The sequence below is a fragment of the Manis pentadactyla genome, chromosome 8 (assembly GCF_030020395.1).
Source record: "Manis pentadactyla isolate mManPen7 chromosome 8, mManPen7.hap1, whole genome shotgun sequence".
NCBI lineage: Eukaryota > Metazoa > Chordata > Mammalia > Pholidota > Manidae > Manis > Manis pentadactyla.
The window spans coordinates 112,245,346-112,262,659 of record NC_080026.1 but is presented as its reverse complement, the minus strand read 5'-3'; the positions used below and the strand labels follow the sequence as shown (position 1 = coordinate 112,262,659).

General features: G+C 46.6%; 1 protein-coding gene and 1 pseudogene across 2 annotated transcripts in view; both read left to right on the top strand.

Annotated features, from left to right (window-relative positions):
* Positions 1–17,314, top strand: part of FBXW4 (F-box and WD repeat domain containing 4) — a 76,571-nt gene that overhangs the window by 22,718 nt on the left and 36,539 nt on the right. For both annotated transcript variants that reach the window (XM_036898950.2, XM_057506240.1), the window contains exon 5: positions 4,570–4,664. In XM_036898950.2, coding sequence (XP_036754845.2) covers positions 4,570–4,664 — 95 coding nt within the window. The remainder of the gene's footprint in view (positions 1–4,569; positions 4,665–17,314) is intronic.
* Positions 132–4,563, top strand: LOC130684518 (tigger transposable element-derived protein 1-like; annotated as a pseudogene).

Here is a 17,314-nt window from a genome sequence, read left to right as displayed (position 1 = left end):
ATGGAGATGTGTGATCAGTGATCTTTGATGTTACTATTGTAATTGTTTTTGGGTATAAGGTAGCAAACTTAATCAACAAATGTATGTGTTCTGACTGCTCCACAGACCATCCGTTCCCCATCTGACTCCCTCTCCTCAGGCCTCCCTATTCCCTGAGACATGACAGCGTTGAAATTAGGCCATTTAGAACCCTACAGTGGCCTCTAAGTGTCTTAAGTGAAAGGAAGAACCACACGTCTCTCATTTTAAATCAAAAGCTAGAAATGATTAAGCTTAGTGAGGAAGCCATGTCAGAAGTCAAGATGGGCTGAATGCTAGGCCTCTTGTGCCAGACAGTTAGCCTGCATGAGTTGTGACTGCAGAGGAAAGCTTTTTGAAGGAAATTAAAAATGTTACTCCAGTGAACACACAAGTGATGAGAAAGTGAAATAGCCTTATTGCTGATATGGAGGAAGTTTTAATGGTCAAAATAGGAGATCAATCAGCCATAACATTCCCTTAAGCCAAAGCCTAATCCAGAGCCAGGCCCTAACTCTCTTCAATTCTGTGAAGGCTGAGAGAGATAAAGAAATTGCAGAAGAAAAGTTTGAAGCTAGCCAAGGCTGGTTCATGAGGTTTAAGGAAAGAAGCATCTTCAGAACATCAAAGTGCCGGTGAAGCAGCCAGTGCTGCTGTAGAAGCTCCAGCAGGTTATCCAGAAGATCTAGCTCAGATAATGAATGAAGGTGGCTACATGAAACAGCAGGTTTTCAATGTAGGTGAAACATTCTTCTCTTGGAAGAAGATGCCATCGAGAACTTTCATACCTAGAGAAGTCAATGTCTGGCTTCAAAGCTTCAAAGGATAGGCTGACTCTCTTGCTAGGGGTTAATGCAGCTGGTGACGTTAAGTTGAAGCCAATGCTCATTTACCATTCTGAAAATCCTAGGGCCCTTAAGAATTATGCTAAATCTACTCCACCTGTGCTCTATAAATGGAATAGCAAAGCCTGGATGATGGCACATCTGTTTACAACATGGTTTACTGAATATTTGAGGCCCACTGTGGAGACCTACTGCTCAGAAAAAAAGATTCCTTTCAAAATATTATTGCTCATTGACTGTGCACCTGGTCACCTAAGAGCTCTGGTAGAGATGGACAATGAGGTTAATGTTGCTTTCATGCCTGCTAACACAGCATCCATTTTGTAGACATGGATCAAGGAGTCATTTCAACTTTCAAGTCTTACTAAGAGATAAATTTCATACTATAGCTGCCATAGATAGTGATTTCTCTAAAGGATCTGGGCAAAGTAAATTGAAAACTTTCTGGAAAGGATTCACCATTCTAGATGCCATGAGAACATTTATGATTTGTGGGAAGAGGTCAAACTACCAACATTAACAGGAGTTTGGAAGAAGTTGATTCCAACCCTCATGGATGACTCTGAGGGGTTCAAGATTTCAGTGGAGGAAGTAGCTGTGAATGTGGTGGGCAAAGCCAGAGAACTAGAATTAGAAGTGGAGCCTGAAGATGTGACTTAATTGCTGCAGTCACATGATAAACCTTTAATGGATGAGGAGTTGCTTTTTGTGTATTAGCAAAGAAATTGGTTTCTTGAGAAGGAATCTACTCCTGGTGAAGATGCTGTGAAGAATCACAGCAACGGATTGTTGAAATGACAACAACGGATTGAGTATATTACATCAACCTAGTTGATAAAGCAGCAGCAGGGCTTGGGAGGATTGACGCCAGTCTTGAAAGAAGTTCTATGTGGGTAAAATGCTGTCAAACAGCATCACATGCTACAGACAAATCATTTGTGAAAGGAAGAGTCAGTTGTTGTAGCAAACATCATCATTGTCTTATTATAAGAAACTGCCCCAGCCACCCCAGTCTTCAGCAACCACCACCCTGATCAGTCAGCAGCCACCAACATCGAGGCGAGACTCTCTACCAGCAAAAGATTACAACTCACTGACAGCTCAGGATGCTTAGCACTTTTTAGCAGTAAAATCTTTTAAATTAACATATATACATTGTTTTTTTTAGACATCATGCTACTGCACAGCTAGTAGACTATAGTATATTGTAGACATAACTTTTATATGCACTGGGAAACCAAAAATTCATTTGGCTCACTTTGTTGTGATGTTTGCTGTGTTGGGGCAGTCTGGATCCGAACCTGCTGCATCTCCGAGGTGTGTCTGTCTGCATTTTCTCATTTTATCCTTTAGGATAGTTCTCCCCCCTACATAATTATGCTCATACTATGTTTTAGATGCCTGATATGCCCTGCTGTATCTGCTTTATTTTATGAGGTTTTCCATTATTACAGATCATTTGTGTCATCTTTGATTGTTTCACAATGGACTTACCATAGTTTAATTACTATTTTTCCTGCTGGGTGTTCCTGTCCAGTTTTTCTCCTATAATAATAAGAATCAGCATAACTGAGGGCCTCGTGCCTGCCAAATGCTGCATTGCTTAGGTGCTTTATCCATAGCTTTACTCTTCCCCCCAGCAACCCTGAAAGGTAGGTATTATTTCCCATTTTACTCATGAGGAAACAGGCTAAGTTACAAAAACATCCCTAAGATCAGAGATAATAAGTAACTAGGGTTGAAACCTAGATTTGTCTGATACCAAAACCCACATGTGCTCTTTCTGTAACTGCAGGCTGCGTGGAATATGTTTACCATTTAGGTTTTTCTTTATTTTAGGATTATTTTCTTTGGCTAGAGTCTCAGCAATAGAATTACTGAGTGTAAGGATTTGGTTGTTTTAAGGGTCTTACTACATATCTCCAACTGCTTCTTAAAAGCACTGCATAAATGTCTCCTCCCACAGAGTTACATCTTCTCCAAGGATGGGTCAGTTTTGGATTTGACAGCTGAGGGTGAAGATATGATCACATATTGTTGTCAACTTCTGTCCTTAGGCATCATGATACTCATGTTTCTGGTGGCCAGTGGGCTGCTGGGGCAGGCCAGCGGGATCATTTTCCCAAGAACATGCTCAGAATTGGCAGCATGCATCTGGAGCCACTCCTGGAGACCAGGGACCTTCTTCTGTGGCTTGTGCAATCTAAGACTCCACCAGCTCTTTCATGGAGGGCACTAGTAAATTCAGCGCTCGTGCTGTCTTCATAGATTTTGTAATCAGAGTCCTTATTCCTCCCCTATGCTGCCCTCACTGTTGCAAAGCAAGACCCTGCCTCCTAGGGTTTGAATCAGGGAAAAGGCAGACTCTTCCAAGCTGGGACTGTCTGAAAGAGGACATTAGAAGTGCATCTAGCTCCCGCCGAAACAGCCTGCCTGTAGATCCAGAAGAGCAGGCCGGAATGGGGGCACTGCAGGACAGCTGTGGTATTTATCTTTGTTTTCTACCCTTCCTTGATCAGGATCTTCTTGTTAAACTTTTTTTTCTTTTCTCTATGTTGGGAAAAGTAACTCATACCCTCCTGCCCCCTTGATACACACATAAAAATTTAAAACACTTTCTCCTTTTATAGGGAAAACATATCGTGTGACCCTAAGAAAGCAGGACCACCCCGTATCCATCACCTACCCTTAAACTCAAAGAATGTTTCCTGAAAGCTCTTCCATCTAAGGTCCTGACTTCGGTGTGTTCCCCTTATAGCACCGCAGGGACCTTGAGAGGTCATTGATCCAGCTGGCTGCCTTAGGATCCCTCCTTGGCTGTTGTCTGGGGACAGCCGTGTACATCTGAGGTTTCTTTTCTGTTTGGTTAGAGGCTTATTTCCCTGAGTGTGTCATCTCGGGTAGGGTGAGGTGAGGGGGCCCATGCTTAATGGGAGATTTCTAAATGCACCGGCCGCTGAGAGGGCTCTGTGAGTGTTGATTAGAGTTAAGCCCAGAGTGGCTGCTAATGTACATTCCTGACTGATAGGGACCAGATAATGTGCTCCAAGCAATATTTTTAACCTGTAGGAGATATGGAAGCTTTAAAGAGTTAAGCTTTTCTGCTACTTTTGGTGACACTAGGTGCTAAATTCCCTGCTGACATGAATAGCATTGGATCCTGGGCATTATCAACAAACAAACAAGAACACACCACCTTCCTTCTTTGAAGTGTCTTCTTCTTCCATTCTTCCCTTCCCTTGCATCTTTCTTTTTATTCCTCCCTCTAATTCAACTTCTGTCCCCCCATACTGTGCCTCAATCTTCTTCCTACCTCTCCAAAGTACAATCTTGGTGAGAGATCAGAGAAAGGAAAATCCACAAACAGGAGGAGGTTGCTAAGAGGTGAGCCGCAGCTCCTCCCTCTTCTCCTCAAGTCTCAGCTGAGGATTGTGGACCTTCTGATTTCCTGGTATAAAAGTGACTGGTAAATCAGGCTATCTGGTGGAAGTTAAGGAGAGAGCCAGGGTCTGTTTGGGTGGTAGGCTAGCCAGAAGCTGGCGAGGCTCCTCTGTTACATGGCTGAGTTTTGTGTATGCAGGACAGAAAGGTTTCCCAATTTCCTCGCCTCCTCCTAAGGGACAGTCACCCTACATGGTACATCTTCGCTCTCCCCTGTCCCGATCCCGGGCAATGCCAACGAGAGCATCTCCTCTCCTGTTTCCAGGTATGGCCTTTGGCCACAGGCCGACTGGGGCAGTGCTTACACACCATCCAGACTGAAGACCGAGTCTGGTCCATTGCTATCAGCCCATTACTCAGGTAAGGGAGACGTTTTTGGATATGATTTTGTCCCGTATAACAATGCTTTTGTTTTAGGAAGTCAGGTGGGCTAGAAAATCTTCCACCTGTGTATTCTAGGTTCCTTTGAGCCACTCTTCTGGAGATTTGGAAAATCCTCCAGAGACTTAAGGTCTGTGGCTCACTTCATATATGCATGGGGTGGAGAAAACCATTTAGAGGCTAACTTCCTAAGCATCTAACCCCAGAAGTGGGAAGGAGAAGACATTATGTTAGAATGTAATGAGTACAGCTGTTACAAGAGTGTCTTTTCTTGAGCAGATGCCCTCTAGGGTTGCTTGCAAAGCAGAGCCTCTCAGCACCCCTGGGAGGTGAGGGCACCAGCCAGCCTGCTTTCACAACTCACATCTGTGGTTTATTCCACTTGGAAAATGTCTTCTTGAGTAGCCCTTAGAGAGTTGATTCATCAGGAGAGGCTCAGGGCCTATGTTCAGCTGGGCCCTCATCCAAACACATGTATGTGGAGTAGATTCATTGACAGTTGTAGCAGAAGTGCCAAATTTTTGATGGTGGCTTTGCCCTGTCCTTTGTCCTGCCTAATATTTCGCTAGCTTTACCTGTGAATGAGTGAGCTTTGCATCCTGACTTCTGCTTTCTAGGCTGTCTTGAACCAAGGCAGAGCCTCTCTCCTCCCCAGTAAGTACATAGGCTCTCTCCCTTGCACCTGTCCTATCAGAGTGCTTATCTAGGGTCTTCCCCCACTGCCTTCACCCTCAGTCCCCACCAGATGATCAATGGGAAAGCCGCAGGGCTGCTACCCTCCAACGCTGGATTTAAGTGAGTTACCTGTTTTATGAGAGAGCTGACTCCCCCTCTGCTCAGCCCCCTTCAGCTCCCTTCTCCTCACCCCTTGGAGCCTGCGCCCCTCCTCTTGCCCTCTTCCACAATTCCCTTTCAAATTTTTTTCTTCCTAAAGAATTAGAGCCGATTAGCCACGTCATTAATTCTTCAATTTGACGGCTGATATAGCAGGACCTGAAACACATTGCTGACCCCAGAGAATGGAGACCCCATTCCTTAGCATACTGACGATGGGAGAAGTTAATTAAAATTCCACAGAGCGGAGGTGTCGGCTAACCTATAAACCTGTCGCTGTTCAGAACAAATCATTCTAGCAATCCTAGGAAAGAGGGAAGGAAGGACCAGCAGGGAGTAAAGAGGCCTAAGTGTGTGGGAGCGAAGGTGGAAAATGGAGCCATCGAGCTTGGCCCCGCCTCAGTTGCCCCTTTTAGAATCAGTTAGCCAGGCTTGGGGGGCCTATGGGTTGGATATATGTTAGGATTGAAGGAAGGCAGGACAGTCTTTGGGAGGGGACAAGCAGACTGGTGACTTAGTCCTGGTGGTGACCTGTGGACTTCTGCTGCCTTCAGGAGACCAAGGTGGGCTCGGGTGGGGTCAATGGTAGAGGGAAGCTCTTCAGAGCTAGAGATTTAGGCCACAGAACACAGGCTCTGCTAGCCCCCCCACCATCCCTGTGTTCCTTTACTTCAGCCACTTGCTCTGGAATTTGTTAGGCTACCTCTTAACAGAATAGAACATGGCAGCTGTTGAAAATGTGTCAACAAAGGAGGTTGAGGACATTAGAACCATTTTGGATCACAACAAATGGCTCTGAGAAAGGACCTAGCTTTTTTTTTTTAACTAGTACTAGTACTGTTCTGTGACAGCCACTGTCCTGGCAGCTAACTTTTAGTTGTCATTTGCTCTGTGCCAGATCTTCTGCCAAGTCCTTGATGTGCCTCATCATTGGTGAAAACCTAGTCTTGTGTTTTCTTCACATTCTCCTTCAGAATCTTCTTGTCTTGCCTCTTACTTGCCTCTTACAGTCACTCTTCAGCTCCTGCTCACAATTGTCTGAGATGACCTTTTCCCTAACTCCACAGATGGTGTCTTGGACTCTTTTTAATAGTAGTTCACATTTGGGATTTTTTACATCAGATGACCATGGTATATGCTGATATTATCTCTGCCCCTTTTTCTATTACCCCAGAACACACTGGGATAGGGACCTCTTCATCTCATTATTAGATCCATTTCTTCTCACTTTGTCCATGAATTTAAACCTTTCAGTAAGCTCACCATTTTCCCAGTCTGGGGAGACACTGCCTCTCAGGGTCTGTTCTGGAAGACTGGGGTTCTGTTTGCCACTAGTTAGCAGGTGGCCTCAGGTAGGTCATCCCCTTCTCTGAGTCTCAGTTTCTGTGAATACTCTTTCCCTTATAGACCTTATGACATTTTTGTGAAGATGACCCCAAATAATGAATTAGGAAATAATTCTGTGAAGTGGAAGGCCTATACTATGCCAACCAGACTCTTTCCTCTCTGGAATAGCATTTGTTTCGTGATGTTACTGTCCTCCTGTGTCCACCTCGCTGGGCTCCTCCCGGCCCCCACGGAGTCACACTGCTCTCTTGCAGTCCTCTTGAGGTGGTGACTCAGCAGGAATCTCTTTCCTCCCCTCTCCCCTGTAGTGTTCCTGCCCTTGATGGTTGCCCTCTGCGCCCTCCCTGCCCCCTTCCCTGCTGAGTATGGTTGTGGTGTCACTACTGTGATGTGCCCATGAAGAACATGCGGAGAGGTGGGCAGCAGCTGTCTCCCAGGCCAGGTCCTCCGGGCCTACCTGAGAGGGCTCACCCCCCCGCTGCTCTCTCACACAGTTAGAAGGAAGCTGGGCACTTAGGAGACCTAGCACATCTCTTTTCTCAATCTCTTTCTTCTCTTGAAAATCATTTGTCAGAGCTATTCATATTTATCTTTGAGCTCAGCTTTTCTGCCTTTCTTTCTTTCGTATGTGTGTACTTAAGACACTTGTATTATGAAACATGAAAACTCAAGTCCCAGGCTTAATTTGAGGTGCTTATGGCTGGGAGAAAGCAGGTATTCTGTCCTATGTCCAAAGGTCATCTTTCCTTCCTTCCACTACCTTGAGTTCTTGATTTGCAACCCGTCGTGGAGGATGGTCTCTCATGCTGGCTGTGTGTTTAGGGCTGTGGTAGGCACTCAGAAACACAGAAGGAAAGCCAGTGGTCTCCACAGGAGCTGGCAGGCAAGGACTGTTTCCTCTTTGTCCTGTCCATCGTCTTGTCCCGACACCAATAATCCCGTTTTTAAGATTCATGACTTAGAGATGAAGCCCTCTTCCTCCCTCTTCCTGGGAGGCCCAGCCTGGAGCTGTTTGATGAGCAGAGGAAGGCAGGCTGAGATGGAGTAGAAGCGAGGTGCTGGAGGGGTTCGGGGGGCGTAAGGTGTATGTCTGGGTGTGATTGTGGGGCGGAAATACGTTCAACCCATTTGGCCTCAGAGATGTAACCTCATGAGGTGACTTTGGATTCTGAGCACTTTTCCAGGAGTAACACGGAAAAGCAGAGCTTTAAAAATGTGCAAGTCATTTTATGCCATTTAGAAATTATAAATACTCAAGAGTGAGGAAATGCAGAGCTGTTAAAGACTCAATCTCAATCTCTTCCTTTCTTGCTTCCTTTCCTCCTTATTCCATGTGTTGACCAAGCCCTTGCTATGTGACATCTCCCCCAAGGGTCTTACTCAGCAGTGGGGATAAGATGGCACACAACTGTAATGGTTGCCAGACAATGGTAAGTGCCTGAAACTAGGCTGTCTCTGGTTGAGGGGAGGGAGTGCCACCCTGTCCTGGCAGAAGAAGTTGAGGCTCAGGCCCATGTGAGTGGGCCAGAAGGGCAGCAGCTGGTGCTGGGGTCTCTAGCCTATTGCCACATCCTGTGGTGCTGAGGGAGGGTCACGAGGCCGGACATGGGCCACTGCTGTGCCTCATCCACCAGTGTCTTGGACAGTAGCCATGGCCTATGTGGGACTGGGGAACATTCTCGCTTCCTGGAGGCCGGAGAGCCACAGAGAGGAGGGGAGAAGGGCAGTATGCAGTGGCGGCCTGGGCTCCCTCTGGCAGCTGACAATGCTTGTCCCACCCAGGAGGGGGAATGCTCAGAGCTTTTCAGTTTGCAGGGCCCTCTCCAAGCCAGCTATGGCGCCCTGGTGGTGAAATGAATCTGTAGACCCACTTGCCCTGCTTGCTTGGAAGGGGGAGAGAGAGGAGCCCACAGCTCCATATTTATTGCCTCCAAGAAAATGGAGATGCCCAGCAGAATCCTTTCCTCATCTCTGAGCAATACTTGCTATCAGGCGAGGGAATGTGGTCAGGAAGGCTTCCCAGGACACTTGGTTTTTAATTCCTTCTCTCTTGTTTCTGTCATTAGGGAAATATATGAGTGGTATAGGTGTAGAAACTTGACTTAGCTGTGCTATTAAATATACAATATAATTTTGTGTAACTTTGCTTACTGTGGTGGCCTGTTTGTTTTGGGCGGGATTAGTCCAAGTCTGCATGAAATGTACCGATTCAAATTTGTAAGGTGAGTTGTAGCCTCTGGAGGGTTTTGAGGGAACAGCTGCCGCTTCTTGCTTCACTTCTCACAGAGGTGAGGGAGAGTCTGGAAGGAAAGCAGCCCCTGTGTCCTGTTTGGTAAGGGAGTGGGTCTCTGGGGAGAGCAGTGCGTTTGTTCCAGTGGCTACAGGGTATACTGTGTGTTGTGTGTGTGGTAGACGCATATTCATCTGCCTGTTAAAATACACCTTTCTTCAATGAAAGGTAATTGCATCTGGAGTTTGCTTGAATAGAGAGGTTTGAAAGATTGGAAAAGGAGGCAGCCAACTTTCAGTTTGGATTCTTTTGGCTCCCAGTGGTTCAGCAATGCTCTGGCTCTGGGCTTCATACCCCTCTCAGTGCTTTTAGGGAGAGATGAATCAGAAGTAAAGGTTGTGCCTCTAAGTTTTCCTTTATTTGGTTGGTGATGAGAGCCAGCCTTGAGGAGGATTCCTGACCTTGACAACCTGAAGAAAGACTCTGAGAGATGACTGTGTGCTTCACATTGTGGCTGGTCCTACCACTGGCGTAGTCCATAGCCAACTCAAGGATCTCTCTGATGTCCCTTTCCAGGGTCAGGGCAGAAGGAAGCTCCCTCTGGGGCATGTCTAGAGAAAGGAGACCTTCCCTAGGCAAGAAGTGACCTGATGTCCCCCTTTGCCAGGCTACAGAGCACATGGGAGGGCCTTCTACATCTGGTGACCCTGGATGAGAAAATCAGAGGCACAAAGACACCGTGGAGGGGCTAGTGGCTGGCATGGTGGAAAGGGAGGCATGACTCCCAGAGAAAGAAGGCAGTTCGGGTAATACTAGGTGGGCCCCTGGTCCAGCCTGAAATGACCAAAAAAGACTGGTGTGGGGATACAGTTGAATCAGAGTCTGGTCCTGCTGAATCTCAGTGCAGTGCCTGCCACCCTCGAGTTCACTGCCTGTGCTCAGCCAAACCTCTCCGGCAGGTATCCATCAGTAGCAAGAATGAAATGCCATAGGGGTGGGTTTCATTTCCTCAAGACCCTGGATTCCTGCCACTACCCAGAGCAGGATGGGCACAGGGAGGCTCATGTGCTGAGCTGCTGGCCTGAGACCAGCCACCCAGCCAGCCCTGGCCGGCCCAGATCCATTTGTGGGAGCGAATCCTTCCCTGGCTGGCCAGAAAGGTTGGCTCAGTTGTCAAGAGCTCACTTAAATAAAACACCACAAATAGAAATAGAGGCTGCTGCAGCAGGTGGGATACTGAGCGTACAGTTGATGCATCCAGGCCCCTGCGTTTCCAGACCTCTGTCCCAGTGCTTAAACGCTTCCTTTCTCCATCTGTCTCTGCTTCCCTCTCCCCTCCACCATTCTTCCATCCTCTCTCTCCAGATACTTAAGCATTACTGTGTGCTAGACCTTGGGGAAACAACAGCGAACCATACAGCATAGTCAGACGAGAGAGAGACAGACCCGTCAAATGGGTAACATGGTGTGCTGAGCCCCCAGATGGGGTAGTAGCACACTGGAGGTCTCCTCTGTGCCTGCACTGCCTGGCTCCAGGCCCCGCTGCACTGCCATTTCTTCTGCTCTTCCCTCACCAGGAAGAGAGAAGGTAATTCTCCTGCTTTAGCTGTGGCTGACTCTTCCGGGTTGTGTGTGCGATGTGCCTGTGTTTTTCCACCTTTGATCACTGTTCTGCCGACAGATAATGTAGCAATCACATCCCAAGTTGGAAGCATGGAGTTAATGTTAAAATTAGCTTTTTCTTTTTTTTTTTTTACTCTTTAAACTTCAGTGGGTGATGAGGCAGAGAGGGAGGCAGGAGGGTGAAGGGGAGCCATAAATTCTGTGGCTGGTGTAGCTGTTCTCTGAGCAGCCGGGAAGCCTCTGATGTCTCCACAGCACTTTCATTAACATTTAAATTAAGGGTTTGTTTTCCAGTCTGTTTTATAGGCGGGGACCTTTCATGGCCTGTCACATGCAGCACCCCCCCCCCCCTGCCCCCTCCAAGCAAGTGTGTAATTGTAGCTGTTGCTCTATCCTAACTCTGGATTGCAGCCAGAGTTCAAAGGGAACTCCTGGAGATGGAGCTCTGGAGGTACAAGGTGTATCGTTCAGGATGTGGGGGTTCCTCCTAGAGGGAAGGCGTGTGGCAGAGGTGCCTTCTCTTATCTGACCTGTACTTCTCTCTGCTCTTTAGGGGACACACACTCCAATCTGACTCAGACTCCTCCCCACCCTTCCTTCCTTGGGGCCTTGGGGCATGTGGAAAGGGGGAATCCATGAGTGGTATCTCCTTATATCACAGGTCGGGCTGGGACAGATTGCTGTAAGATACAGATCTTCATGCTTACCTTCCTCCTTTTGATTTTCTTTTAGCTTCAAGAATACTTCCTCCTAGCCAGAGAAGCAACAGTATAAAAGAGATTGCCATCTGAGAAGAATTTAAAATAGGGGACTTTGGCCCTAAAAAGTGCTTTCCCACATAGATCTGTGCAAACACTCCGCACTTGGTTACCAGGTCTGAGGTACATGTGTTTGAAACAGCTTGCTGGTTTAGGAGATCGTTTGAGGAAACTGTTTTCTGAGGTCTTGGCATCCAGAGGAAGCACTCCTACACCCTCAGAGTGAATGTTTCTAAGCTTCCTTGCACACTGGCATATCTGGCAGCATTCGGGGGTGTTTGAAAATACATCCCTGCTTTGATCTCCTTCCCATCAGTATCCTGTAGATGACGAGAATGTGTACCACCCATTCATGAAGCATCTCAGTTCATAACCTCAGAGGGCTTAGTGCACCCACAGCTGGTCTCAGGCTAGATATGCTCTCTAGGCAGTAATGAGAGGGGTTTGGGGCCTTTCTCCCTTTCTGTTCAGAGGCTGAGGGTTTCCTTTCCCTTGGAGCCTTAACTTCACTACTCGATTCACTGCCACTTTCCTCTCTTACTTCTCTAATCCACTCAAACCATCCGTGACTTATTTGCAGGATTGTAGATGGCTGAATGTCTTGCCCTCCTGTTCCAGGTAACCTAGTCAACAGGTGGACACCCTCATGCCCTGGAGTTCTGCCCAAGGGGAGTGCGGGAGGAGCCAGGGCGACCCCTGTGCAGGTGCTGCTGGGCTCAGATTGCAGGCTGGTGTCCAGGCCCCGCCTGGTGGTGATTAATCTGGGACACGGGCCGGCAGAGGCCCAGCCAGGGCAGCTTTGGTCCCTCACTGTGAAGACCTTTGGCTCAGAGACTGAACTGATCTCTCTCGTCTGCTTCGGCTTGAGTTTGATCTGTCAAGGCTAAAGAGGAACCTGATGGTGGGGCGGAAACTTCTAGCCCTCTCTGACTTATGGCACTGATCCGTTCCAGTGGCCCTGTCATGATAATACTCATATATTTAAGATTTCCCCACCTGTTTGCTGTAACAGATCAGTCAAAGAGGGATCTTCGTGAAATATCTATGCTTTTAGTTTCTTGAGCCAGTGGAGCTTACTTCTGTAAGCAGTAAGTAGTGAATGGGTTGTACTGGGCCCACGTGAAAATGGCAATGGTGGGGGTGTGCCTGGACCAGTAGCAGAATGTATGTTTGTATATTGGGGGGTCATGTCAGAGGTGGGAGGACCACCCCATCCTCCTGTAATTAGGTGGCTGTCAGGCCATTGGGGGCAGATTTCCATATTTCAGTTTGGAGTCAAGTCTTAAGTTCCTTGCTTTCCTTTTTATTTCAAACCAAATTTTTTGAAAAGGTGCCTTTCCTTGTTCCTTCTGCCAGAGTCCTGTTCCCAGGATCTCTAGCTGGCAGTCCACAGTTCAGTAGTATTTCTTCCCTTCTCTGAGTTCAGGACTATCGCACATGGCCCTACTTGGTTATGGGCTTAAGACCCAAGAATAGGAATTCTGCTGCCCATGACAGTTTCCCTGTATCAGTGAGTCAAAGTGAGGTTCATTATAGTCCTTCCATTTTGGGGGTCATAAGCTTGGGATCCAAGAGCTGGAACATTTTCTTCATACTGTCAGGAAAAAGAGTAGACATCCATGTACATATACCACTGGCAGTGGAATATGTGGACACCACTGATAAGGGAAACTGGCTGTAAAGATGCTGTGAATCATAAAGGTCTATGTTGATTCTGAATTTTGCTGTGCTGACTAGAGTTTTTACATGATGACAAAAAAGGATGTTTTATACCTCAGCAAGGCAACAAATACATTTGGGTCTTCCTTCAGGTCAGTACTAAAGGAACTCCGGCTCTGTAGATTGGACATCTGCTAATCCTTGTGCCTTTCTAGCCGTTTCTTTTGAGGTTTCAGATTGTGAGCTTTTGGGGGAAAGGGTTTTATTCCCTGTCCTGTGTAAGAGTTATGTGCCTGTGTGCTACTGATGAAACCCCTGTGCCTCTGGGGTGCCCTATTAAGCTGACTACCCAAGGTCCTTGCCCTATTTCCCAGCTTGTTCTTGCTTCTCTCTCTGGCTGGGGTTTGGGGGTGGTCTGTGACATGGTCTACAATACCCTGTCAGATAACCTTGTCTCAGGCACAAGGCTCTGGCGAGAGAGGGAAGAGAAGGGGGGGAGGAGGGAGGGGAGTATGTGCTTGCAGAAGCCATGGTAATTGCAAAGGGAATATTAGTCCAAGAGATGCTGGCCCAGGAAATTGCTTTCTGCATAAGCTTTCCTTATTCAGAGCTTGTGATGCAAATTTGAAATATAAATGGTGCACAAAAAAGTAAAGGAAGGGCAGATGGAGTTCCAATTGAGATATGGTAACATCTGAAATTTTCAGCAGGGTCTTAATTTTCAGAAGAGAATTTCAAGTAATGAGAGAAAAACTTTTAAGAGTAATATAATTATAAATCATATTTTGTTGTGACACTCCATTTTGTGTGACACAGACACCTTTTTCCATGTTCTTGTGTTCAGATTTGTCTCTGGCCCAGCTGAGCTTGTTCTGCTGTCTCCTCTGTTCCTTCCTACAACAAAACCATCATTTGGCTCCTAGAACACTGGTCATGGTGGTCATGGTATAACATTTTTGGTTTTCACAGCAGGCTGAAAACAGCGCCCCATCTAAAGTTGGCACACTTCAGACAAAGTGCAACACGGGTTCTGCAGGCTGAAAAGCACCCATCTCAAAGGCAGGAGCTTGCTTGCTTTGAGAAGGCATTAAAACCAGGCTAAAGCTTCACTTCAGTGCTTTCTCTGATCCTCTTCACACTGTGGGTAGGCTTGATGAAGTATAATGTGGGGCTACCAGGCCCTTTTTCCTCTCTTGATTTCGTTGCTTCATCTGCCCCATCTAGAGGGGTGGGTTTCTGCTTCCAGGCTAGACACTGAAGTCCAGCTGCCTGGATGCTTTGGTGATGCTGGAGGAAGGGATGGGCAGGGGATGGCCACCACTTCCATTATGGCATGACAAGTGGTCAGGTGAGAAGCTTCAGACTGGCTTCTTTCTAGGAGCTGAGCTAGATAGCAAGACACAAAGAGAGACCAGAGGGAGTATAAAGGAAGAGCGTTCCAATATGAATATACTTCAGTGGTAGAGGCCACCGTATTGCTGGAGGGCTGCTTCCCCTTCTTTGTGTGTGGCTCTGTCCCACACACGACATGCACCGTGGGATATAGCTAAACAGGGAAGGGAAAGCTGAGCTGTGCAGGGCAAAGTGAAATATACCCCTTCCTGCCTGAGGCCGAAAGTGTCCCTCCCTCTTCCATTGACTGGGGAATTTTGAAAGAGGGATTAGCTCGAATTTGCCCTAGGTCAGTCCTGTGGTGCCTGGTCAAAACTCTGGAGTCTCAGGAGCACTGTCTCCCTATAGGATGCTGTCCAAATTTAATCAGCCATCACCTGGCACGTGCTCCTTACCCTGAACTTGCTGCACCATGGCCTTGAGGGGCTACAGAGAGAGCCCAGCTCAAAGCACAGGACCCAGAGTCTCTCTTTCTCCCAAGGACTCCACTCTTGCAGGGTGCTTCTCTTGCTGCCTGGTGCAGCTGTAGCATTAGCTGTTCTAGCCAAGCCTGGGCCTCTTTTCTCCTCAGCCTCATGAGAGGAGACCAAAAGAGTGACTGGAGTGGGGTCCTATGGTAAGTGACCCAAGGAAGGGTCAGCTGGACAGGAGGGGGAGATTGGTAACATTTGGCAAAGAGAGAGGGATGCACAGGTTAGTGTGTTTTAAGCAGCCTGCTTTCCTGACTGGTTTGAACCTCACTAGTACCCAGGGTAAGCAGTCATTGAGAATAAAAACAAAAAATTAACAGAAAAAAAATACAGATTATTCAAAGGGTTCTTCCACTTGTCAGAAGTCTGTAGCCAGGAAAACCCTTCTTTACAGGCTGGCAAGGGCAGGTCCAGGAATAAGGAGAGGAAAAGTTAGAGTTTTAACATTTCATTGGTTTGTCAGTAAGTATCAAAATAAAAACATGAAAACCTTTTGACCCATAAATTCCACAAATAGGAATTTATCCTAAGGCACTAACCAGACAAGTACACAAAATGTATGTATAAGGACTTATATCAAGAATGCATAAATACCCACTAATGGTGGTCTGGTTAAATATTTTATGGTACATTCATCCAATAGAATACTATGTAGCCATGAAAAGGATGGTATAGCTTTATATTTATTGTTCCCAAAAGAAGTCATAACATATTGTTGAATGAAAGGTCACAAAACAATATAGTAATTATTTGACTGTCTCTTCAGAGTTATTGCTTATGTGGTGAATTTCTGCCGCCATTTCCTTTTTTTTTTTTAACTTTTTAATAATGTGCCTGTTTTTATAATTAGAAGAAACATAAAGTACATTTAAATGTCTGTTTTGGCATCAGGCAGTTACAGAGAGAATCCTTACACAGTTATTCAAATCACAGATGAAAGGACCTACATTTACTTTCTTATTTTAACAATTTTATTGAAGTACAATTTATATACCATAAAATTTATTCTTCTAAGTATATAGTTGAAGTATACAGTCCCATGGTTTTTAGCAAGTTTATAGAGTTGGGCAGCCATTACCCCAATTCAGTGTAGAGTATTTCTATCACCCTGAAAAAGTCCTTCCTTACATTTACTTCTGCAACACTGAACAAGGCTTCATGCTTGCGACCTTTTGTGGGGAAAGAAATAAATTAAAATTCTGGAAACTCAGAACCATTTTTCTATGTAATACATATGTCCGAGTGCCTGCCACACAGATGTATCCAGAATTCTGCTGTGTGCCAGGTCACATGCAAGTATGAAGTACAGGAGACAGTTTTTACTATACAGGAGGCTCATAGTCCAGTCGGGAAAACAAGACATGTACTCAAACAATTTATTCCTGTATATATGCAGTGCAGAGGCCATCAGCCGACAGGGTTGTAGGCAGGAACTCAGAAGGCAGTAGCTGTTTTGTTAAATCAGAGGAACGTACTGAGTGATGTGGAATTTGAAGTGGGTCTTAAGGACGGCTCTGTTTAAGCTGCAGAAGGGAGCTTGAGGCAAGGGCGCACATATCAGCAAAGACAGGATGAGGGATGGGGAAGCCCCAGTGTAAGTTTGGGGGTTCAGAGTGGACAGGTTTGGTTGGCTGGGGTGGGGTTTTGTATGAAGTGGGCAGTGAGGCTGGAGAAGAGGCTTAGGGCCTGGTTTTGGAGGCCCTGAGGAGCAGTTTGGCTTTAACCTGGGGATGATTGGGAACCACAGAAGGTTTGTGACCAGGTTAAAGCAATTAAATCATTAACATGGTGGCACAATGTGTGGGATACTTTGGATGGGGGAAGACTGCTACTGTTTGGAAACTTTTCCAGGAGCATATTTATTAGTAGTAAGGGTCTGGACTCCTAGGCGCACCAGGAGGACAACCAGGGATTCAGGAGAAACAGATAGGAGAAAATCTGTAGTGGTTATGATCGCACGTGGCAGGCAAGGGGAGAGACCTCGTGAGTTCCTCTATGAACCTAACTGAAGGGGACCCTGGTTTTGAGAAGACTGAGTTCTGTTTTATTTATGTTGGTTTGAGGCAATGATAGGACAGTCAGGTAGACACGGCCAGAGGCAGCCAGGAACAGTGGCCTGGAACTCAGACATGGGGTAGAGATGTGGAAGGCAGCAGCTTCGAGACAACAAGTGAAATAACACGAGTGATCAGCACCAAAGGAATGTTCAGAGAGAAAGAACCTCAGCCGGGCAAGGAGAAACCAAGAGGCCCAAAGGAGCCACCAGTGAGGGAGGCGCGGAGCTAGGAGCCCCGAGAGCGGAGCAGCCAGTGAGAG